This window comes from Nicotiana tabacum, chromosome 5 (genome assembly GCF_000715075.1).
Source record: "Nicotiana tabacum cultivar K326 chromosome 5, ASM71507v2, whole genome shotgun sequence".
NCBI lineage: Eukaryota > Viridiplantae > Streptophyta > Magnoliopsida > Solanales > Solanaceae > Nicotiana > Nicotiana tabacum.
This window is the reverse complement of record NC_134084.1, coordinates 117,171,137-117,195,669: the sequence shown is the minus strand read 5'-3', so window position 1 is coordinate 117,195,669 and position 24,533 is coordinate 117,171,137. Positions and strand designations below refer to the sequence as shown.

General features: G+C 35.4%; 1 protein-coding gene and 1 long non-coding RNA gene across 5 annotated transcripts; both read right to left on the bottom strand.

Annotated features, from left to right (window-relative positions):
* Positions 1–691: 691 nt before the first annotated feature.
* On the bottom strand, positions 692–9,271 carry LOC107783481 (fatty acyl-CoA reductase 3-like). 2 transcript variants are annotated; one of them, XM_016604456.2, is made up of 10 exons: positions 9,114–9,271; positions 8,893–8,996; positions 8,175–8,380; positions 7,922–8,022; positions 7,602–7,794; positions 6,194–6,355; positions 5,758–5,839; positions 5,334–5,609; positions 1,258–1,385; positions 692–1,132 (listed from the first exon to the last, which is right to left on the bottom strand). In XM_016604456.2, the coding sequence occupies exons 1-10, from the start codon at positions 9,190–9,192 to the stop codon at positions 985–987; spliced, it is 1,479 nt and encodes a 492-aa protein (XP_016459942.2). In that variant the 5' UTR covers positions 9,193–9,271; the 3' UTR covers positions 692–984. The 2 variants fall into 2 exon arrangements, with proteins under 2 accessions (XP_016459942.2, XP_075110084.1); XM_075253983.1 differs by lacking the exon at positions 8,175–8,380 and having other exon boundaries at positions 9,114–9,131.
* Positions 9,272–11,921: 2,650 nt separating this feature from the next.
* LOC107783482 (uncharacterized) lies at positions 11,922–17,843 on the bottom strand. 3 transcript variants are annotated; one of them, XR_001647462.2, is made up of 4 exons: positions 17,184–17,843; positions 15,889–16,099; positions 13,594–13,680; positions 11,922–12,168 (listed from the first exon to the last, which is right to left on the bottom strand). It is a non-coding gene; the product is annotated as an uncharacterized LOC107783482 (long non-coding RNA). The 3 variants fall into 3 exon arrangements; XR_012709734.1 differs by having other exon boundaries at positions 15,889–16,082; XR_001647460.2 differs by having other exon boundaries at positions 15,889–16,077; positions 17,184–17,842.
* Positions 17,844–24,533: the final 6,690 nt, after the last annotated feature.

The window sequence follows — 24,533 nt, the reverse complement described above, 5'->3', positions numbered from 1 at the left end:
AGGACTAAGAAAAATATGTATCGATGTTATACAAAAAATGAAAGTAGTGAACAAGGATACTAAGCCAAGTAACAAAGTAATAAAAATTATATTAGCAACATAGTAATCCTAAATAGTGATTATGTAAAATAAAATACAAGAGCTATTTAACTACTATATGATTTATTTCCTTTAATTTTACAAATTTTATTATTGGATACATTGCATTGAGAAACAAGATGAAAGTTAATATTATATTAAAGCAATGTGATCTATTGTATTCACTCGGACCTAATCACAATTTGATATGACTAATATTTTTTAATATTATCCGCGCATCGCGCGGGTATTAATACTAATATTTATTAAGGAGATGATAGCTTAGGTGGTCATTCAACTTGGGATAATTGGTCATTAAAGTCATCTATCTTTTTCTGTATTTTAAAAGTCATTTTACTTTTCATTGGTCATCTTATCTGATTCTGTATTTCTTGTGGGATTTAATAACGCGAAAACTTTAATTTTATGAAAAAATAATTAAAATACTAATTAAGAATTTATACCAATTTTGAACCCAACCCAACCCTGAATCGACCCAATTCACTTTAGGTAAGTTTGCGCGACTGAACCCATAACTTATATTGTACATCCGTACCCTGGATACCAAATAATATGGTTGATTTTCTTGATTCTGTTTTAAAGCCATAGAAACACGCACGAGCGAATTAGCTTAGCATTCCCATAAAGTAATATACAAATTACAATGTTGGAGATAACTGTTCAGTAATCACACACACATACACAACGATCTATATAATTGTGTCCATGCCAAACTTTCACATGAATAAAAATAATCGAAAAACACTCGTATTTTAAAAAGTATATATTGCACATACAACACGCATATCTCGTCATATGCAGAAGAAATGACAGACGTTTTTTCAAGAATTCAAGAGAAGGTGTGGTAAGACGAGCCGTTTAACACATGAATCTTGTATATTAATCCTAGAATATGCGCTTTACAGCTCCGGGGAAATGAGTATTCATGAAGTAATCTTCCCATTTAATGCATCTTGGATCAAAGCTGAGCACATCTTCTATGTTGCAATCTTTCATTGCCATTCTCAACCTCTCGGTATTAACGTCATCAAAGCTGAAAATTTTAAGTTTAGAAATAATTAAATTGCTTTTAATTAGTCGCACCGCGAGTTGATTAAATGATGCTTAATCTACTAGAAAATAATTGGGAAGAAATACAAAATATAAACATTCACATACCTGCCGTGGAAAAGCAAGTAAGGTTTGTAGAGTTCAGCTAGACGTATAGCCATATCAATCTTCCTTTTCAAATTTTTGTAGGTTTTGTCAAAACGCTGCCATGATAATAGATTTGCCAACTCTAGTATCTAAAAACATATTAAACCACAAGTTACTGTCATTGAATGTGTACATCAACATTAAAGAGTGTTAGGCACACATGTAATATACTGTTTTAACCATAACAAATTATAATTTGCTTAAGACATTGATAATAACTCTACTAATTACTAACTATAAATTCCTATGCAAAATACTCCTTTACTATACAAAATATCTTAACGTTAACTTTCATTATATTATGGGGGCAGCAAATTGTCTCGTTTTCCCCCTTGATCCTAAGAGACGTCCAACTTTGAAGTATAACACAAAGTAATACTCCCTCTGTTCCAATTTATGTGAAACTGTTTAACTAGGCACGCTGTTTAAGAAAAAATAAAGACTTTTATAATTTGTGCTCCTAAAGAAGTCAAAAAGGGGCCCAGAGTATGTATGTGGTTATAAAAGCTTCTCATTAACGGTAGAATTGTAATTTTAAGCTAAATTGTTACTAAATTTAGAAAGTGGACATTTTTTTTGGGACGGACCCAAAAGAAAATAAGTTCACATAAAGTGACAGAGGGAATACTAAATAATAGTCACAAGGGGATAAATTTTGATTTTTTTTCCAAGTACTTTCACACGCCAAAACCATCAACTCGATGTCAGAGGTCCGTCAAAGTCAACGGAAAATGAAATGATTTACGTCTAGCTATCCAATGGCGGATTCAGGATTTTGAGTTCGCGGGGGCTTAATTAACTTTTTTTTACATAAAGTACTATCAATTATATTGTATAAATGCATAACTATTTGAATACGATCATACAAACAATTAATAAGAAAACTTATAGTATTAATATTATGGATGTCGTGAAAAACTGTGATAAATAGAAAAGTGATTAGTGGGTTTTGCCGTTCTAGACGAACTGTTGTTTTCAAAAGAGGTAGAACTTTGGAATCCCTTCTTAGGTAGATTTTTTTTCTTTCTTTGCTGTAGGAATTTAGATATAGTAAAAAAATATTAAAAGAAAAGCTGAAACAAAAGGTGAGGAAAAAAAAAGTAGTATTAGAGCAGTGGCTACTAGAAAGAATAAAAGATGCCTATTAATAGGAACTTGTAAAAAGCTAGGAATCGAAGTGCCGCTGCCAACTTTCACAAGCTCCCAGCCCGCTTTCTTGACCAAAGCACCTATCAACCATTTTGTTGCTAGGTGCTTCTTTATTTAATATATCTGTTTCCTTAAAGTTTCAATATACCATGCATACTCTTTGTGGAGGTCAATGGGTGCTTAAGCATCCAAATTTGATATGCAGATCCGCCGTTGTAGCTATCTGCTAGCGTACGCATGGCTATAATATAATTTAACTACACAGTGCAATGTAGCATAGGCTTTTGGTGATGGACATTTGTATTATGATAAGGAGGAAGAAAAGGTCAGTACGAGGACGCCCGAGGATTAGGTGGGGCGCCTGAACTCAGGATAAAGCTAAGGAGTTGGAAGGAAGGTTATCGGCAATGGGAGCTTGGAGAAGTAGTGGGGACGCAAACACTATGTGGTCGACGATGGCGGACTGTATAAGTAAGGCAGCGAGAGAGGTGTTAGGGATATCTACGGGCCGCACCGGTGACCACAAAGGAAACTGATGGTGGAATGTAGTTGTCCAAGGTAAAGTGGAAGCAAAGAAGGCGGCTTACCTGCGGTTAGTAGGGAGCACTAGCGAGGAGGAGAAGAGAGCGAACAGTGAGAGGTATAAGGTAGCTAGGAAAGAGGCGAAAATGGCAGTAATGGAGGCTAAGACGACAACTTTTGCTCGTCTGTATGAGGAACTAAGGAACAAAGGCGGGAGAAGAAGTTATTCTGACTCGCTAAGGTGAGAGAGAGGACAACTCGGGATCTGGACCAAGTGAGATACATAAAAGATGACGACGACAAAGTTTTGATGGGAGATGACCAGGTTAAGAGAAGGTGGCAGACCTACTTTTATAAACTTATATGTGAAGAAGGGGATCAGGATATTGTACTAGGGGAATTGAGGAATACAGACAATCCCCATGAATTAAGTAATTGTAGGGACATTGAGATCGATGAGGTCATGGAGGCAATGCGTAAGATGAGAAGGGGCAGAGCTACCGGGCCAGACGAAATTCCGGTTGAACTTTGGAGGTGTGTGGGTAGAGCATGCTTGGAATGACTTACTGGATTGTTTAATGTTATATTCAAGACTAATAGGATTCCTGAAGAGTGGAGGTGGAGTACAATGGTTCTGTTGTATAAGAACAAAGGTGATGTCCAGTGCTGTAACAACTATTGGGGTATCAAATTATTGAGTCATACCATAAAAGTTTGAGAGAGAGTAGTAGAAATGAGAGCGCGAAGGACAGTGTCTATTGCAGACAACCAGTTCGGGTTCATGCCGGGGCGATCTACTACAGAAGCTATCCACCTTATTAGGAGGATGGTGGAACAATACAGGGATAGGAAGAAGGATCTCCACATGGTGTTTATTGATCTGGAGAAAGCGTACGATAAGGTTCCTAGGGAGGTCTTATGGAGCTGCTTAGAGGATAAAGGGGTCCCAGTTACCTACATTAGGGTGATTAAAGACATGTATGCTGGAGCTAAGACTCGGGTTAGGATAGTAGGAGGCGACTCCGAGCATTTTCCAGTTGTTACGGGGTTGCACCAAGGGTCTGCGCTCAGCCCATTCCTATTTGCCATGGTGATGGATGCACTAACTCATCATATTCAAGGGGAGGTGCCATGGTGCATGCTATTTGCTGGTGACATTATTCTAATTGACGAGACACGAGGCGGCGTCAACGAGAGGATAGAGGTTTGGAGATATGTTCTTGAGTCTAAAGGTTTCAAGTTGAGCAGGACGAAGACGGAATACCTCGAGTGCAAATTTGGGGTTGAGCCGACGGAAGCGGGAGTGGAAGTGAGGCTTGACTCTCAAGTCATTCCCAAAAGGGGTAGTTTCAAGTACCTTGAATCGGTTATTCAGGGGATCAGGGAGATCGACGATGATGTCAAGGGTAGGGTGGATGAAGTGGAAGTTAGTGTCGGGAGTCCTATGTGACAAGAAAGTGCCACCGTTACTAAAAGGTAAGTTTTATAAAGTAGTGGTTAGGCCTGCCATGTTGTATGAGACTGAGTGTTGGCCGGTTAAGAACTCACACATCCAGAAGATGAAAGTAGCAGAGATGAGTATGTTGAGGTGGATGTGCATGCATACAAGGATGGATAAGATTAGGAATGAAGATATTCGAGAGAAGGTGGGTGTGGCCCCCATGGAGGACAAGATGCGGGAAGCAAGACTCATATGGTTCGGGCACATTCAGAGGAGGAGCACTGATGCACCGGTGAGGAGGTGTGAGCGACTAGCTGTGGTGGGCACGAGGAGAGGTAGAGGGCAACCTAAGAAGTATTGGGGAGAGATGATCAGACAAGACATGGCGCGACTTAGGATTACTGAGGACATGGCCCTTGACAGGGAATTGTGGAGGTATCGAGCATTAAGATTGTAGGTTAGGGAAAAATTGTGAATATTTCAACAGCACAATAGAGTGAGACTAGCCAGTTAGGAGTTAGTCTGAGGATGCTATTGGTCGTCTACTGATACAGGGCTTTATCTGTTGGTTTTTACTATACCATCCATCTATTTTATATTCTGTATTTCGCATCACTTATATTGTTGTTATTTTATTATGAGTCTATTTGTGGTACTAATATATCGTCTCTTGTTGCTTTCTTGAGTCGATGGCCTCCTGGAAACAGTCTCTTTACCCTTCGGGGTAGGGGTAAGGTCTGCGTATATATTACCCTCCCCAGACCCCACTTGTGGGATTATACTGGGCCGTTGTTATTGTTGTTGTTGTGTTGTATATTTGGCTAGAGAATTTAATTATTTTTGGCTAACTGGCCAAATGTGTAACTTCACCACTAAAATTTGTATCAAAGATGAAAATAAAATGTTATATTGATGAGAAAAAAACCTTTAACAATGGCCAATAATAGGTTGAAATGTAATTTTGAAAGCTATCCATGCTGCTAAATAGCGGAGGCATTCCCACTTTGATGATGTTCCCATCTTTGTTGATCCATGGATTTTTGGTGAAGTAATGAAACAGAAACAATTGAATATCACAAGATTTTAGAGGATTTTTTTCGGAAGAGCTAATGTGATATATTGATTCTTGAGAAGAATAATATTGATTTCCATGTGCTATAATTGCTGCAAGTATGGAGTTCACCACCATATCACCTGGAATCTGTAATAAATTAAAGGGGTTAAAAAATTAGGCAGATCTCATTTGTAGTTGGTAAAAAAAAAAAGTTATAAATAATTTCTTTATAATGATTAAAGAAAAAGAAAAAAAGCTTTCGAAAAATGAACCAGCATAGTAAATTAATACATACCGCGTCTATTTTTGTGTTTGGGTCACCAAAGCAGAAATTCAATATGCCTTTACCATATCCCAAGATAAATGAATCCACTGTTCTGCAGTTGCAAATAAAAGTTATTTATAAATATATAAGAGATATGAATCACCTCTTTATATGCTAGGTGCTTTATTTTATCCCAAGAACAACAACAATAATATGCCCAAGATATTCTTAGATGTGTGGGTTCAGGGAAGCTAACGTATATGCAGACCTATTTCTTACTTTATGAAAAGATTGTTTTCAATAAACCCCGGCTAAAAAGAACTAATGAAGAAGCCATGTTGAAAATAATGAAGACTTTTATCTCAAGAACTTGAGTAAAATATTTGGTTCGTCGAATTACTCTTGGTAGTGAAAAAATGCAATGAACTTTACAAGCAAAAAAAAGAATACCAATTCACAAACTTACTTGACTCCTTCAATCCATCCTGGAAATGGCTCTTTATAAGTGCTAGTGATAATTGTTGGACGTATTATAACAAGTTGTAAATTCTCTTTCAAATGTCCTAAAAGCATCTCTCCCATTGCCTTTGTGAAGGAATATGTGTTTGGCCACCCATGCAAAGTTGCCCTAAAATGATCAATATATGCCATATTAATGTTCGAAAAGCAATACTGTGCGTAATTTTCATGTACTATAGGTCGGGTTGGTTCATATTTTATAATTACCAAATCAAACTAATTGTGTTGGGTTATTAAATCTACAGACCAAACCAAACCAATAAAACTCGGGTTTTTCACTCTCGATTTTTCTCGGATTTTTGGGTTATTCGGGGGTTTTTTCCGGTAAAATCTTCGTAGAACAAAACATATAAATTGTAGTCAAAATATTTCTTTAATCCTAGTAAGATACAACTATATAAAATATTTTTCAAGAAAATAATACAAAATATAAGATGTGTCATGTCATTATCCAAAAATATTCAACAATAAAGACAATAAAATTATGTAATATAAATATTGCTAATTAAAAAGGCATAATAAAAATAAACATATATAATCTATGTACTAAGTCATGCTAAAATAAGTAGACTAATAAAGGAGTATTAATTGCATGCCTAAATGCTAAAGAAAAAATAAAAATAGGTTATGTATTTTTATCTAAATTATTGCAAGACAAAAAATAGATATTCAATGCATTCCATTCGTAGTATTGAATTGTATGTCTTTTGTTAGCATTAATATTGATGTGATTTTGGTTTGGGCTTTTGTTAGCATTATTTAATTTACTAATGTTAATGGCTATAAAACTTATTGGAACATTCAAAAGTTCTAAGTCCAACCTTGAAATAATACCTTAAAAGATAAAATTATGAAATTTTTTAATAAATATTTATAAATTACATCACAACAAGTATATATTAAATATATCTAAAATTTCTATATATATGTAATGTCGGGTTAGTTTGGTTTTGGTTTGACTTTCTTTATTTAAAAACAAACCAAACCAATTATGGTCGGGTTTTTATTCCAACACCAAACCATAGTCGGGTTTTTTTTTCTCGGTTTGACTCAGATTATTGGGTTGATGCGGTTTCTCGGTTTCTTTTGTATACCCCTAACTGACGGTATAGAAAATACTTACGCAATTAGATTACTTAAATCGGGAAAATAATGACTGACATTATCGGTTCAACAACAACAACAACAATAACAGAAAATTCAGTGTGATCCTACAAGTGGAGTCTGGAAAAGGTACCCAGAACTTACCCCTACATTGAATAGGTGGAAAGGTTAGTTGCAATAGGCACTCTCGTCGGTTCAATAACAAAGATATATTATCTCAATGACACTAAATGAATTAGATCTTTTCTAACCTTTGAATGCCAAGGTCTTTCATGGCTATCGTCACTTCCTTTGATGTCAATTTTTGAGCTTCAAGTTCCTTAAGTTTGTCTTCTATCACCTTCCTCTCCACATCAATGTCTAAGTAGGAGTTTTTGTTGAGTGTCTCACCCAAAATGAATGATTTCTCTGGTATAACTCCTTCCCCTTCCCCACAAACATAAGCTGTGACAAAGACATCGAACTAACTAATCAATAAGACAAGATTTTTAAGAACCTTAGCAATAACAATAATACTATAATATATAGTACATGAAAAAAGAATCACATGTTTGTTTTTCTAATAACTGACCAGTGGATACGTGAACAATAATCTTCACTTTTTCACATCTTTTAGCAAACTTGAGGACGTTGACGGCACCTAGGACATTGATATTCATGGCAATATCATATCTACAAGAAAAAAGGAAACTAGTAATGGTCAACAATAACTTATAATCGAGGACTAACAAACTGAAAAAATAGCTATTGCTATCGATATTATATAGGGAATCAAATCAAATGTCTTGCATCAAAATACTTTATTAATATTTTTACAATCATACCTCTCATCAAATCTAGTAGTTGCAGCTGAGTTTATAATTATTTCGATTTCTTTGAACATTTCATCTTTTATCTCCGAATTTTCAATTCCAAAATCCTCAAATGAAATATCACCGGCAACTGGAAATACCTTCTCTTCTACGAGAGAGTTTAGGTTTTTTGCACCTATCTTTTCTCTTAGAACCTTAAACAATTCAGTCTGCATAATCTGTGTAAAAACTTGCAAAAATATTACTGTGTTGCTCTACAATAAATAACAAATAGCCTAACCCATTTTTGCTAACAATAAAAAAGAAAATGCCTAACATTCATTAAATACAAGTTGCAAAACGAGCAATATTTACAGATACCACCCAAAGTTTACAGTTATTTAGGTTAGGTAACTCTAACATGGTTATCTTGATTGGCTTTGTTACTGATACTAGAAAATTAAAATTAGAGTTTAATTTAATTTTGAAGAAATTAAAAAGGATATATTTTGAATAAATTTCATGCACAAGGTCCCTTTAATAATAAAAACCAAAATAACGAAAAAAAGTATTGCATGAATGCAGAGGGAAAATAAAACCTCCATTTTAAAAAAAGTAGACACTCTTTTGACACTTAATAAAGGACAAATAGAGGTTGTAGTACAACATTTTTCCTTATAGTCTTGTTAAAATGAAATGGACGAAACAAGTAACTGTTTTTATTATTAAAAAAGCACGTACTATGTTTTACCTCTTCATAAAAACGTTTCTTGGCTGATTTGGTGTCCGAAGCTCTTACTAGAAGGTATAACTTTTTCACGTTTGGTTGAACCCGAAGTATCTTCTCCACCAAAACTGCATTTAAAAGGTAATTGGTAACCTAAAATAAATAGTAAATAATATACTATAACGAATTAAATTACAGTGGTGGTGTAAAACAATTAGATAATAAAATAGCTAAAGAGGAAATACTTTTTGCAAGGAAACCCGTGGCACCCGTAATGAAAATAATTTTGCCTTCTAAAAATTGTTGAATTTTAGATGATTCCATTGGTAAGGAATTTGGGCAGCTAAATTTTGTGGAAAAACTTGATATTTGATATTGAAAATGATATTTGATATGAACTTATGCACTCATCACTCAATATATATATATAGGCAAACTTGAGACTGATTTGCTAATAGATATTTGGAGAGGCTTCTTTCAAGTATTAATTATGTAAGTTTACCATTACCTAAAATTTAGGTCACCTCATTATTCCTTAAAGTCAATGGTAACAAAGCCAAGAGTAGAAGCAAACACTTAACCCTTACTACAAAAAGCAGCATCTATAACTCTTACAAGAAAAATAGCACTACTTAGTGATAATTTTCCAAAGATCTTGTCCTGAAAAATCCAAAAAAAATACTATGACAGCCTAACAACCTTTCATTCTTTTTGGTATTTTTATGATTTGTATCTTGTAAATTCTAAGTCTAAGAAAGATCATCTTAGATTAGTAGAGAATCCATTTAATTGTATGCCATGTGAAAAGCTTTAGTTGTGGTTTGTTCAACTTTGATAGGAAAAATGACATTGTATAATTTACCATATTAATTGATGCATATTTTATCTAATTGTTTATATAGCCGGAGGGGAACCTACTTGTGGCCCGAGGCAACGAGTAAAGACAATGGTTTTAAGCCCAAAAAAAAAAATGGTGAAATAATAGTAGAGAAAAAATGGTTCAATTGAACTAAAAATCACAAAAATAAATAAATAAATAAATAAATTGGGAAAAGCAAAAAGATGCCACCGACCCCTACTACCTACGATTATCATTATTTCTAGTAATAATACCTCTTCCTATCCACTTTATTTAATTTTCTGTGATTTTTTTTGTGTAGTTCACAATATTTTATTTTTCAGATATTAAGAAAGAATTGTCTTTTTAAAAAAAAATTATCTTTGGAGTAAAGAGGCTGTAAGTATTTGTTATACTTCATATGAATAAATTAAGGTCAATATGATCAATTTTATTATTAATTAATACTAAAAGATGAATTTTTTAATATATATAAAAATATAAAAAAATTTAATTAAAATAGACAAGAAGAAGTAGACAAATTAAAACAGATTTATTGAACTTTGGAAGGATAAATGCGAAAACAATAAGTGCATGCCTAGGATAAGCCGACACAAATTGGACGGGAAAGTTTGACAAGCAATATTAATTGAGCGGTTAATTAGACCATAGGTTTTGGCCACACTCTTTTTGGCTCACTCATTTTTCAGGCCTCTGTCTAAGTAACACATGCACATGTGCCTCGAGGTCCCTTTTTTCTTCGAGTAGGTAAAACCATGTGGTTAGTTCTAAAGTTCTTAATGTCCCCTTAAATTTTAGTGTAAAACACACTACAACATTTTAAGCCTTCAACCATTGTATTAGTAAAAATTAGATTCGCCATGTGGATCTATTAAATAGCGACACGTGTTAGTAAAGTTGAAGAAAAATGAAGAATGACATGTAAAGATGATATGTGAAATACCTCCGGGACCAAATATATTCGTACCATGCCTGTTAGCTTCAGAATCGATCATCATGAAATAGCCCGGATCAGGTGCGGGAGAATATCTCATAATTACAAATGAGGAAGGAATCAATTAATCCCGGATTATATGGGATTTACCATCATTACACCATCAGTTACAAATCAATTATTAATAAATACAATAAATGATTGTAACGGGCAGAACAAGGCAATCAACAGGCACGGGATTGACTCAACAGGCACGGGATTAACTCAACAGACACGAGATTGACTCATCAGTTATGGAATTAACTCATCAGTTATGGAATTAACTCATCAAGTTACAGAATTAACTCATCAATTACGGAATTAACTCATCAGTTATGGAATTCCAGCATTTACACAGCTGTTACAAGTCTTCCAAAAGTAATGGATGGATTGAGTAAATGCTCATAATGGACCCATAATTCAAGGAGACTAGTTACTTAGATTTAGCCCTATAAATAGACATACTTTTACCACCATCACGAGAATCTAATTTTCTTCTCTACAATTCTATACATTGTAATTCATAGCATCCTGCTCCCAAGTTAGTCATAGTTCGGCCCTTCAAGCTCTGTTCGGCTCATTATCCTATCAAGGATCATTCAATAAGAATTCGTTCTTCTCTGCTTTATTTTATTGAATTTATTTTCCACTTCTCTATCACGTTGTATTAACGAAATTTTATATCTTTTAGATTGAATCGGTTACTTGTGGCCCGTCATATAAAATTATTGCTTTGAACTTGAAAACTATTTTTTGGGTTAAATAACCACACATAAAAAGTGTGGCCTTAACTATCAGAAACTGTGGCCTTTATTAAAAGGCCACATATTTCGACCTAAGGCAACGCTTTTAGAGAGGTGACCTAAACAAGCGTAACCTTTACCCTAAGGCAACACTTTACAAATGTTGCCTTAGAAGCCGCACTTGAAAAACGTGGCCTAAAATGTAACAAGAGCCACGCTTGTAATACCCTCTATGGCAACACTTTTAGGTACTACGATAACCCATTAAAAGCGTGACCAATGTTACTCTTTAGGCTACACTTCTCAAGCGTAGCTCCTAAAGCAACACTTGTAAAGTATAGCTTTTACTACTATATAGGCCACAAATTTGCTAATCCCTATTGCCATGCTTATGTGGTCAGTGAGTTATATTTTTGTATATATCCTACATTCAAATGTAAGTATAAAGATCTCAAGCACTCAATGAACTAGAAGATAATAAAAGAATAATTGAAATGCATAAACTTGCAATGTACTTCAAACAAGGAGTAAACCTCGTGTAATACATCAACGAATAAAGAAAATTGTCTCAAGGGGCATGCTAGCAATGAACTTTATAAAAAGCAAATGTATTATTATAGTATCAGAAATAACAAAAATCATAATTGTCCAAAGTCTTGGTGATTAAATTCCATTAGATCAAATTGTCGTTTGGCCACAATTTCGAACTGCTCACAAAGACTTTCCTGCACATTTAAAATAAAATTAGTAATTAGATAGAAATCATTAATATGCAAGTGCAAACTCATAGCAATGTGACAGAGTTTTCCCCTTGAAAATTTAAATACCAAGCACTATTCTAAGTACTATTCTAAGAGCAGATGTCTATTATAAGTATAAGACTTAAGCCTAACCAAACTAGTAGGGGTACACTATAATACTTCTCAACATTTATCAGTTTTTCCATTAGTTGTTTTTCTTTTTTGTGCATTGCCATCAACACTTTCTTTTGTATTTTGCATTATCATCAACACTTCCTTTTGTACTTTTATGAAAAATACATATCAGGAAATAGAAGGAAAAAAGAAGATACTTTCAAATTTCAATCAGTCGTATCCATTACCGGAACACAAGTATACATTCACTCGATCATGTCCATTATAGAAAGACATATCCAAATTAAGAGTTGATAGAATAATGCTATTACAGATAAAGAAAGGTCCAAGAAAATAATAGGTTTGATGAGTATGACTTTATAATCCAGATTCTAGAATTGATGATTAATCAGATTGAAGAGTAAATTATCCCCACTTCTGAAATTACACTGAGTTGTTGTTGTTTTACATATACATAAACTTTCATATCTTCGATGATAATGTAAAAAAAGATACGACTCGGGAACTATGTATCATGCAATATGTAATGGATAAAAGAATCAATCAATAATTCAATCTAAATTTACTCTTTGTTTCCACCTACTCAACCTTATTAATTTTACAATAGTTCGATATTAAAAGCTTGTTCAAAATTTAAGCATCTCAAAAATCCAAAAGTACAACAGTTCTGCGTGCTCACACTAAACATTCTGACTGCATTCTCCCAGTTGAATTACTAACAAGACAAAGTTTAATAGGAAGCCAAGAACCAAAATGAAATTAACAAATCTGAAAAGGTTACCAATCAAAAATGTAAAATAATGCTTTCGAATCCTATCTTTAGCTTCAACAAATACATTATTTTTTTAATACAAAGAAGACCAAAACCTCAAACCCCATCATGGAAACATCATTTACATAAAACTCCCTCCTCTGTTAAGAAGCTCAACCTCTGGTTACTTTAGACCATCATATCATAAATACTCTATGATTCGGTGATCAATCAAATGTAAAATAGAATAGTATATTAAAATTCCATAACATATCTCACAGTACCAAAAAGAATATTAGCTTCATCTTTAAATGAAAACAATGTTAGCATAGGCTAACACATTTACATGACATCTCAATACCCAATCACGTAGTTAAAATATATATTAAGAACTTTTTCCCTATCATTTAAGCACTTTAAACCTTTAATATTGGTTTCGTATTCTGATGCACATGGAAATTATTCCTTTGTAACATGTAATTGTGAATCTCATGACATATATATGTTTGGGTTATCAATTGTACCTTTGATGTTGCACATTCATCAAAATCCATATGGAGCAGACCTCTAGCCGATTTTGAGATTACTAATTCTCTGAAAACCTTGTCCTCCTACAAATAGCCACAAGACATTAACTCAATAACTGACAAAATAAACTAGACATGAAAATCTAATAAATAAATATTCGAAAGACAATCAAAACAACCACAAAGAAAATAGTAGAGATGAAAATCTAGGACCTCATGTAGAAAATCTAAGTGAAACTGCTATACAATCTTGTAAACGACAGCTGGAAACAAATTTACATCGACAAATCAACAACATACCCCTTCCGCTCCATACAGATATACAAAGTAATTAATAAAGAACCTAAATACAGGTGGTAATTAGGTTTCTAGTAAAGTATAGCTAAAATTCTAGTCAAAGTCCAGAATCTTAAATAATGGGAGAAGGGTATTAGAAATCGGGGTAGGTATCGTCTACCTGACATGCTAAAATTAAGGGATCTTGATTTTTTTATCTTTTTTTATTTTGTATATAACTTGTAAATACAGATATACAAAGTAATTAATAAGGAACCTAAATAAAGGTGGTAAATAGGTTTCTCATTGAGTAAATGATCTTTTTATTTATGTTGCAATCGATGAACCTCTTAAACCATGATCTAAAGATCATTTTGAGCAAACTAAATGTCCTATAGTAAAACTATCAGACTACAGTCTAAAATTTTGTAAATTATTGTAAAATCAGACAACAATTCAATATTTTGTGAGAAAATTTAAAACTGATTGAGCAAATATTATATCTGAATCTAACGTTATCCAAAAAGAAATCCCAAGAGCTACGGTATTTAAAATAGGGACAAAATCTGAGGGCAAAGATCACTTTTAGCTTGGGGCCTAAACTATTTAGGCCATCTCCAAGGCTAGCATCATTTCTTGCACCAAATTTCACACCAAAATGGTGTAACACCAAATTTACTCCAACCATTACACCATTTTTTACACCAAATCTTCTCTCTCTTCTATATTATATTATTATCTTCTATTTATTTTTCATTTTTTATTTCCTTCAAATTAATACTATCTTTTTTTCTTTTTTTCCATATTCATTATATATAATTCACATTCACCACTTATTTAATCATTTATTACAAAATTATTTTAAAGGATAAATTAACTAAAAGTGAAATCATTGATAAAAGATAATTAAATTAACTTATAATTTTATATAAATATAATATATACAAAAATTAATATATCAAAAAATATGATATAAAATTAAAATTATAAAGATCTTAATATAAAAATTAATTATATACACAATATATGATAAATTAAAAATCAAAAAATAAAAAAATTAAATAAAATAATAATAAACCAAATTTGGAGTGATGAATAGTGTTGCACCAAATTTGGTGCAACACTATTCATGCTCTATAATGGTGCAAGATTTAGTGTTGCATTGGAGCAAAAAAACACCATTTCTTGCACCAAATTTGGATTTGGTGCAAGAAATGGAGTAGCCTTGGAGATTGTCTTATATTCAGTAATAACAAAAGCGATAAAATTTGTATATTATTTTGTATATAACACACACACACACACACATACTCTTTAAAATATATCTATAACTGACAATGTATTTAAAGATTAGCCAATTTACTCAAACTTCAGGATTAAGTATCCTAAATTTGAAATCAGGACTTCGAGTCCTGAATTTTTGAGGTGCTAATTTGAAATTTAGGATTAAGTGTTCTGGACAAAATTTTCGAACTTTAGGACAAAGTATCCTAAAATTTGAATTTTGAGGTTTAAACTTTAAGACGTCATGTCCTTAAGTTTAAGCGAACTGGATAATCTTTAAATACATCGTAAACTATGAATATATTTTAAAGAGCGGAATTAAAAACGGTTACCTAGTGTCATTTCCACTCTAAGCAACAACCCAAAAAGAGACATTTTCATCAATCAGTTGTCCAAATGAAGGAAAAGAAAGGTCCAAACACCTCTCGTTAATGGGTAACTCAAACCTTTATTGGATCCAAAGCCCCTCCTCTTAGAGCTCAAGAACTCCTCAGCACAACAGTACTGGCCATTAGTAAACAAATACTAGCAGCCCACAAAATCAAACCATCCATGTTCGCGAAAAATTTAAAAATAGTCACTTTTAAGCTTGCTGTTATTAGTCGGTTATGTAAAACTTATTACTCCCTCCATTTTAAAAAGAATGAATGTATGTGAACATGCACAGAATTAAAGAAAGAAAAAAAAGACTTTTAAAACTTGTGATCTAAAATAATAGCAACAACAACATACCCACTGTAATCCAACAAATGGATTCTGGGGAGGATGTGGTGTATGCAGACCTTACATCTACATTGTGTGAGGTAGAGAGGTTGTCTCCCCATTTCCTTGGATTATTGATCTGAGTTACTTGAAACTTCCTCTCTTTGGATGAATCTTGTATCAGTCGTCACTTTTACGCCCGCCTCATATGATGCATCACTGAACTTGCATTCCATGTACTCTATTTTAGTCATGATCAACTAGAAACCTTTAAATATTCTATATTCAAAACTCCAGTACAAATCATTGTCACACCCTTTTTTTTACAAACTTCACTAAACCCTCTCAAAAATATAAAAAGATTTGTAAAGCTCAAAAGGGTTTTAATTTAAAAAGTGACAAAATTTTGTTCAAAAGGAAATAACTCAGAGTCGCCACCTGACATTGGTTTCGGTGTGCCAGGTCACCGTTTTTAAAATAATTTTCCTTTTAAAATACTTTGGACTCCAAACTAGGTCTGCACCAGAGATTAGAGTAAGGGGGTTCATTTGACTCGGGGAGAAGGCGTTAAGCACTCCCCAAGTCCCGTGAAATTTACGGTTGTGTACTCAATCTAGTTGGCTTTTAAAATACTCGAATTGAGGTAATAACGCACAAAAAGAAAACAAACAATCAAGAGAGGCTCGAGGTCGTCCCCACCTAAATGAAAGAAAATTAAAAGAAGAAAAATTAAAGTTCTAAATTATCCTACGCCACTTCTTCTACGATGTTTGCCACGGCCTCCAATTACAGAATACTACGGGGCATTCCCCTAAATAAAATATATACAAATCCTTTGGGGCATTCCCTAGATAAATTTAACTAAGGGAACGACCTCTCGCCTCGAAATTAACCAAAACCTAAAGCTTGCCTAGCCAAGTGTGGTCGGCCTAAAACATGTTAGTAGCGGTCAAAATCAAATGAAGTAGTGAATATGTAATACTCAAATTTCAGTATGCTTTCTTTAAATCTCGATCCCGCGGCTTATTAATGGAATTAAATCAAACAACACAAATTAATCAAAAAGCATTCTTAAGCTTAACTCACTTTCCCGTCTCAAGACAGTGTCTTCTTTAATTTCAACTTTTAACTAAATCCAACAACTCAACCAATCTATTTCTTATGTTCTCAATTGAAGAATAAGTGATTAAAGGCATAGCAACTATTCTGCCAAGAACACACTAGCATACAAATTATAATACCGGCCACAAGATAAATTGCAAAATCAATCAATCAGCAGCAAAGTTTGAGAATAAAAATGCAAGAAGGAAGGAAGAGAATTAGACCTTTAATGATAGTTTTATTTTGAGAAATGGGATTGAATCTACTCTGAATCCGGAATGAAAATTTCAACCAAGACCAACAAACCAGAACTTGCCGACAAACCTGGACTCGACCAACAACTGAATCGAACTTAAATGAACTCCATGAATCTGAAATCTGTTTTTCGCTTCTGTCAGCGTATGTGTGTTTGGTGAGTCTAGCGGTTGTTTCTGAGAAGTGTTACCGGATTTCCGACTAGAAAACCCGGCGGCAGGCAGGTGGTGAATCGATTTTTTATAAAGAGGAGAAGAAGAAGCAGAGGTTCCGGCAAGCTGGGTGTTCTTTGGATCTGAAGCAGAAGAGAGCCGATGGGGAGGTCACCGATTCTGCTGCTGGGGTCTGGCAGAGATGGAAACAGAGTGGTGACAGTTGGTTTGTTTCCCGGCGAGTGGGTGAGTTGAAGTGAAGAAGACGGGTTGTTGCTAACGGGCTGCTATTCTCTTTTGGGGTTGGGTGGCCGTTGCTTTGTGGTTGTGGAGATTGAAGGGCGGCGACGCTGGTTTTGTGGTGGGCGGCTGAAGGTCTCTCGTGTTCTAGGTTGAAGAAGAAGAGGATCTCAGGGGTGTTGTTTTTTGTGACGGTTAGAAGGTGTAGTTAGGTCTTAGGGATCCTCTCTAGGGTTAGGTCTAGTGTGTATATGAAGAAGAAAAGTTAGGGTGTAAGGCTTAATTGGGCCAAGAAGATTGGGCTTAGTGAATTGGGTCATAAATTTGGCTTTTAATTCATAATTCTTACAAATTTGGCTAAATATATTAATTTCTTTTCTAAAATAATACCATAAAAATGTAAAACTAATAATAATTAATTAAAACAACTATATTATGACATGAAACTATTTTTGATATTTTCAAGAATTATACTAAAAATAAAAATGGGTAAAAAATAATATTTTTCTAAAAATACCGAATACCTTAATTAAATAGATAAAAATGAAACTATTTTTGTATTTTTCAATTTTGTGATAAAAATAATGTAAAATAGTCAAAATTAGTTGAAATAACTATATTAGACCTAAACTAAGAATTTAAATGCTAAAATATGTAAAATCTTGGGGAGGATAAAAAATTACATATCTACAGCTGCCCCTCTTTGACTGAAAATACGGAGTATTTTCAAACAAAGAATGACAAGATAGGTTTTTTGACCCGACCCTTATTTAGAAAGACCAAAAACTAAGAGAAAGGAAGAGAATGTGACCGAGCCCTGGTATCCGAGCTGCCTACATATCCTTGGCTATAAAAGAATCAAACCACGTGTAGTTCAGAAGTAGGAGCAGTGATGGAGTTTACCGATGTGGAGCCGATTGAATTGCCGTCGAGGTTCCGGTTCGCGGTCCTATTATTACATCAAATCAAAATCTAAAAGAACTAAGCAAGCCTATCAGCTATGAGTTACAAGATTCCTATCTATAAGTCTACTGAAGCTTGATATTGAATCTTGAATGTTTCTTCATGTAGACTTTGATTTGAACCTTGATGCTTGCTAGCTGCAGGTACTGATTCATTCTTCCACGACTTCTTTGAATCGAGACCGACCATGCAGTGCTCGTAACTTCATCCATGTCTTGAGCAGTCATCTCGTACTGTTGGCTCGCATTCTTGAGGCGAGCTTCTGCTTCTTCTAACTTGAATTGAATTCTGAAATGACTTCTCTCATTCTCCAGGCGGGCGCCTGCTGCTGACTTGAAATGACTTCCCTTGTTCTCCAGGTGGGTGCATGTGACTTACTTGAAACTTGAAATGGATTCCCTCATTCTGCAGGTGGGCGCCTACGATCAAAACAACAAAACAAACGAAATTTTCTTCCCCAGTTTGCACTAGGAAGATTTGTAAGTTGTTAGCAAAACTGTAAATCACATATGTTATTAATGCAATGGTGAGAGTAAAACTAAAGACTCTACAAGGATGTTCATCTCCTAGGGATGAACTCAAACGACTCAAACTAGGAAGTGCATCTCCTAGGGATGAAATTTGAATGAACTAAAAGTAGGAAGTGCGTCTCTTAGGGATGAAATCTCAATTTATGAAGGGCTTCTCCTAAAACAAAAATATAACTTGAAAGACCAAGATTAGGAAGTTCATCTCCTATGGGTGAAACTTGAATGAATAAAAACTAGGAAGTGCGTCTCCTATGGATGAACTTAAATGACCCAAAACTAGGAAATGCGTCTCCTAGGGGTAAAATCTCAATTTAGGAAGTGCATCTCCTAAAACAAAAATATAACTTGAATGATCCAGACTAGGAATTGCATCTCCTAGGGGTGAAACTTCAATGACTCAAACTAGGAAGTGCATCTCCTAGGAATGAACTTAGATGACTAAAACTAGGAAGTGTGTCTCCTAGGGGTAAAATCTCGATTTAGAAAGTGCGTCTCCTAAAACAAAATATAACCTGAAAGACCCAGACTAGGAAGTGTGTCTCCTAGGGGTGAAACTCAAACTAGGAAGTGCGTCTCCTATGAATGAACTTAAATGACCAAAAACTAGGAAGTGCTTCTCCTAAAAGTATATCCTGAAAGACCCAGACTAGGAAATGTATCTCCTAGGGATGAAACTTCAATGACTCAAAATAGGAAGTGTGTCTCCTAGGAATGAACTTAAATGACCCAAAACTAGGAAGTGTGTCTCTCAGGGGTAAAATCTCAATTTAGGAAGTGCGCCTCCTAAAACAAAATATAACTTGAAAGGCCCGGACTAGGAAGCGCTTCTCCTAGGGGTGATGTGTGATCCTCTCAATAGCCTTTGCATAAGCAGAATTGGGGCATTACACCTAAAAAATTCAAGCTTTGATATGAACATAGCCTTCATCCCTATTTCAGACAAAGAAAACTTGTGAGTATAAAACACGATGGTTAGTTTGTGGCCTTGACCTTGAAGGTGGCTGCTTTTGCACTTGCCAAGATAACTTTGATTTTAACTTGAAAGACTTTGCTTGTTTATTGACTAGCCATTTTCTCTATTGCCCTTATCACAAAAATACCTCTGATCCTTTCAAAGCCAATACCCTTCATCTGTTGCATTGTGCTCATGAATTGACATTTACCGAATCTTTGCATTTCACATAAATCCCAAAGCATATTGATTGTTACCAACTCAATGCGCATACTGTTCTTTCCTGACTTATGCCACTTTGATGTGCTAGTCAGACTCCGCTTTGTGTAATTGGAAAGCTGGTGGTAGATTTTGAAGTCATTTCTTTACTTGTTCTGACGAAACAGACTCCAGAGAACTTAAACAAAGTAAGAAGAACAGAGTTAAGGGGATAAAAGAAAGAGATGACATCTAACAAGAAAATTACCGAGTAGAAACTTGTCAGATGTAGATACCAACTCTAATGACCGTGACAAGCATTTTGGATTAAAGTGGCCTAATCTGTTAAGCAAGGCTAATGTTCAACTCTTGTTGTGCCTTTAAGTTGTGAAACTGAGCTTCGACACTCTAATTGTCCCATTTGATCAATAATCCTCAGTCGACTTGTAGCGCCCTGAAGGGTTTTCACCATCAAACCTCTCTCATTTTGCTCTTTTTCTCAACTCACCGTCGCCTTACGGTACCCATGAGGGTTTTCACCTATAAGACTCTCTCATTTATCATTTTCTCTCTTTGCGATGAGAACAAGGTATTACCCATGATGTAGGAAGATCATACCTTCACACTTGATTTGGCATCCTCAAAGATTGGTCGGAAGGTCTTTCTTCGGACCGTAATGTAGGCTTTTGGACATGTTTGGAAAGAAAGGGTGGCATGAAGGCTCAAAATAATTTAAGATGAAAGGGTTCAAAATTACAACTTTTGGAATCATATCTTTTGGAAAAATTAAAACTTCTGCCCCAGTTTCTAGAGTCTGAGGAACTTTTTGATGGGATTTCTAAGAGAATTTGTCCCACTCTCGACTTCGGGGAATTATGAAATATTTTATTTGGTGAGACCGAACCGTAAGGCTGCCTACGTATCTTGACGTGACAAGAATCAGGTCAAACGTAGTTCAAACACAAAGTTGATTTTTTTCCCTTTTCTTTCTTTTTCTATTTTTTTCTTTTTTCTTTTTTTTTTCTATTCTTTTTTTTCTCTTTTTTTCTGTTTCATCTTTTTCTCTTTTCTTTTTCTTCTTTTCTAGTTCCTAACTCTACTTCTGATTTCAAAAGAGGGTATGGAACAAAACAAATTAAGGTTCAAAAGGGGTAGCAAGAGATAAAAGTGTTTGGGCAGTAGAATAAAATGTCTTCGTCATACCAAATTTTAAAAATGCCAAGTGCAACCAATTGAAGATATGCAAAGAAATCATACATGGTATCTATTGATGGCATCAACACAAACAGAAAGTGCCGACGGACAATACTTTTGTCTTAATGAATGATCCGTTCCAATTAGAAAGCAGACTTGACCCAACCTTGTCTTGAAGTGGAAGAAGGCATTTCAACACTGACTGATCTACCTCAAACTTCTTGCGAGACATTTTCTTGTTATATGCTCTTATCAACTTCTTGATTTCCTAGACTAACTGCCTTAGTTTCACTCAATTCAAGCTTTAGGCTATCTCAGAATGTGTGAATCTTTACTTTTTTCCTCAAATGCCTCTTTTTATCATATTCAAAATCATGCCATTACTTCATGATTAGACTAACTTTCAATACCAGGCTGAGAATTATGAGTGCATATCATGTCACTAGAGTTAGTATGAAAGGAACTATAAAAGGAAAAATGACCTAAACAAAAACTGAATAGAATTAACAGAAAATAGGAGATTGCATTAGACAGATGGTGAAAAGGGTTTGAACAAAACAAGCAAAATAGATATGGGTTACAACCCTGGAACAATCCTAAATAACACTAGACGAGTTACTACAACTAAACGAACTAGACAAAATGAGAAGAAGAAGAGTTTGAGCAACAAGACAATATCCGGATTACAACCCTAAAATAACCCGGACAAATAGAAATGACAACAAAAGAAACCACCAAAACTCCTCCCTAGCTATCCAAGAAAGGAGTGTCTTTCCAATTACCAAGCTCGACATCTTAGCCCCTGGGTTGCACATCAAAATTACTGGGACCTTCACCAATTTTAATATCATTAACTTCAATCAGCAAGTTTCTAAAAGGATTCTCATACTCCCTGTCAACACGCATCTTCCCCACAAAGTGTGCATCATCATGTGCAGGTAAAGGATTCTATGCATTGTTTTGGGTGTCACTATCCTGGACCATAATTATCGCTTCTTGGATCATTCTTTCTATCTCCCTTTTCAAAGCACGACAATCTTCAATGTTATGCCCTTGAACATTAGAGTGTTACATGCACCGTACAGTAGGATCAAAACCTTTTGCATATGGGTCCGGAGTATAGTCGAGGAGCGGCTCAATCAGGCGAGATTATTTTAACTTTTCGAACAAGCTTGTGTAGGATTCTCCGATTGGCGTGAGACTATTTCTTTGCCTTTGTTCCCCTCTATGGCCCTGTTTCCTAGGGTTGTTGTTGGGTGCTCAAAAATTTTGTGAAGGCGAAAGAGTATTATGCGATGCTGGTGCTCACCATAAGGAGTGACCCAGTGGTTGGATAGAGGATCGAACACTGTTAAGAGGATAGTACTAAGGTGGATTATGTGGAGCTCGGGGATAGGTTTGGGGTTGGGGTCGAGGCTGAGTATATTGGTGAGGTGGACCCGTTGGGTCATGTCGTGATCCTGAGACAACCATGGAAACATCATCATGTTCCTTCTGACCCAACAAGCTTCTTGTGTCGTGCTGAATTGCCAGTGTTATTGCTTTTAAGGCAGAATAGCTCATGATCTTGCTTGACTTCAATACCTCTTCCACCATTTCTCCCATCTTTACCACATCTTTACTAATAGATGAGATCAAATGGCCAAAGTAAGTAGGCTCCAGGGCTTGAAGAAAGTATTCAACCATCTCATCATCTTCCATCGGAGGATTGACCCGTGCAGCTTGATCCCTCCATCGAAAACCATATTTCCTGAAATTTCACTGGGATTCTTTTCTACCTTGGTCAGGGACATGCAATCCGGGACAATGTCTATGTTGCACTGAAAATGCCGAGCAAAGGCCTGAGCCAAATCGTCCCATGTGTACCACCTGTTGGCGTCCTAGCGGGTGTACCATTCTAGAGCTGCCCCACTCAGACTCTAATTGAAGTACGCCATCAGTAATTTGTCTTTCCCTCCGGTGCTTCTTTACTGCATTAACCTCTCAGATGAGCTACAGGATCTCCATGTCCGTCATACAAGTCAAACTTGGGCATCTTGAATCCTGTAGGCAGTTGGACATCAGGGAACAAATATAAATCATTATAAGCCACACTCACCTGGCTTCCTAACCCTTGCATGTTTCTCAATGATTGCTCCAGGCTCTTTACTTTCCTAAATATCTCCTCTTGATCCGCGTTCTTGGGTGGTTTCTCCGTTTCAACATGAGGCTCAAAGTGAGGAGTGTAGGAGTAAGGATCTGGGACTTTGAAAGTGGGTTTCGGGGCATAGAACTGGGTATCTGGAGCTTGGGATGCAGACTCACTAGAGGATTTGTGGAGGGTAGCTTGTGGAGGGGATACAAAAATAGGAGCAGATGTCGGAGCAGGGTATGGGGTTGGTTTGGTTGGTGGAGCATGGAAAATTTGGGCCGAAGTGCCAAGGTAATTGTGGTAAGGGGTGAAGCCTGGTACGTGTTGTGGGGAAAGATCATCGGTATTGGGAATCTGGGATTGAGAGAGTGGTGGAATGGAAGCAGGTCTTTCTGTATAGTTAGTAAGGAATGAGGGTGGAGGGTGTCCCCTAATCCAGGCATGATACATTTCCGCCATCTGATGCTTCAACCTTCTGACCTCCTCTTTCAGTTCCGATTCTAATTCTACAATCTCCCTTGATGGGTCTACAACTCCAGTGTCCAAGTCTTTACTAGCCATGTCTACTTGCTCTTTTGACCTTGTGTTGCACAGATGACTCGCCAAAGTCACAAACTAACCACCATCTGTTATGATAATAATGAAAGTAACAAAGGGAGCAAAATAAAGCCAACATGTTAGCGTTAGGACATTTATCAAATATAAATATCACATTGCATACGATGCCCCTAGCAACAATTAATGGTTCTAGAATGGCTTCGAGGGTCACAAGTCATTTGGCATCATCCCAATTTTGTTCATTTCCATTTTCTCTTTTCTTTCCTCTCACTCCCCACATCCACAATTTCATTTTTTTTTAAAAAAAATGATTCGATCGAACCCTATGTAGGTTGCCTATGTATCATATCCCTCATGAATCAGATCAAGCGTAGTTCTCGAAAAATAATGGACAAATAAAC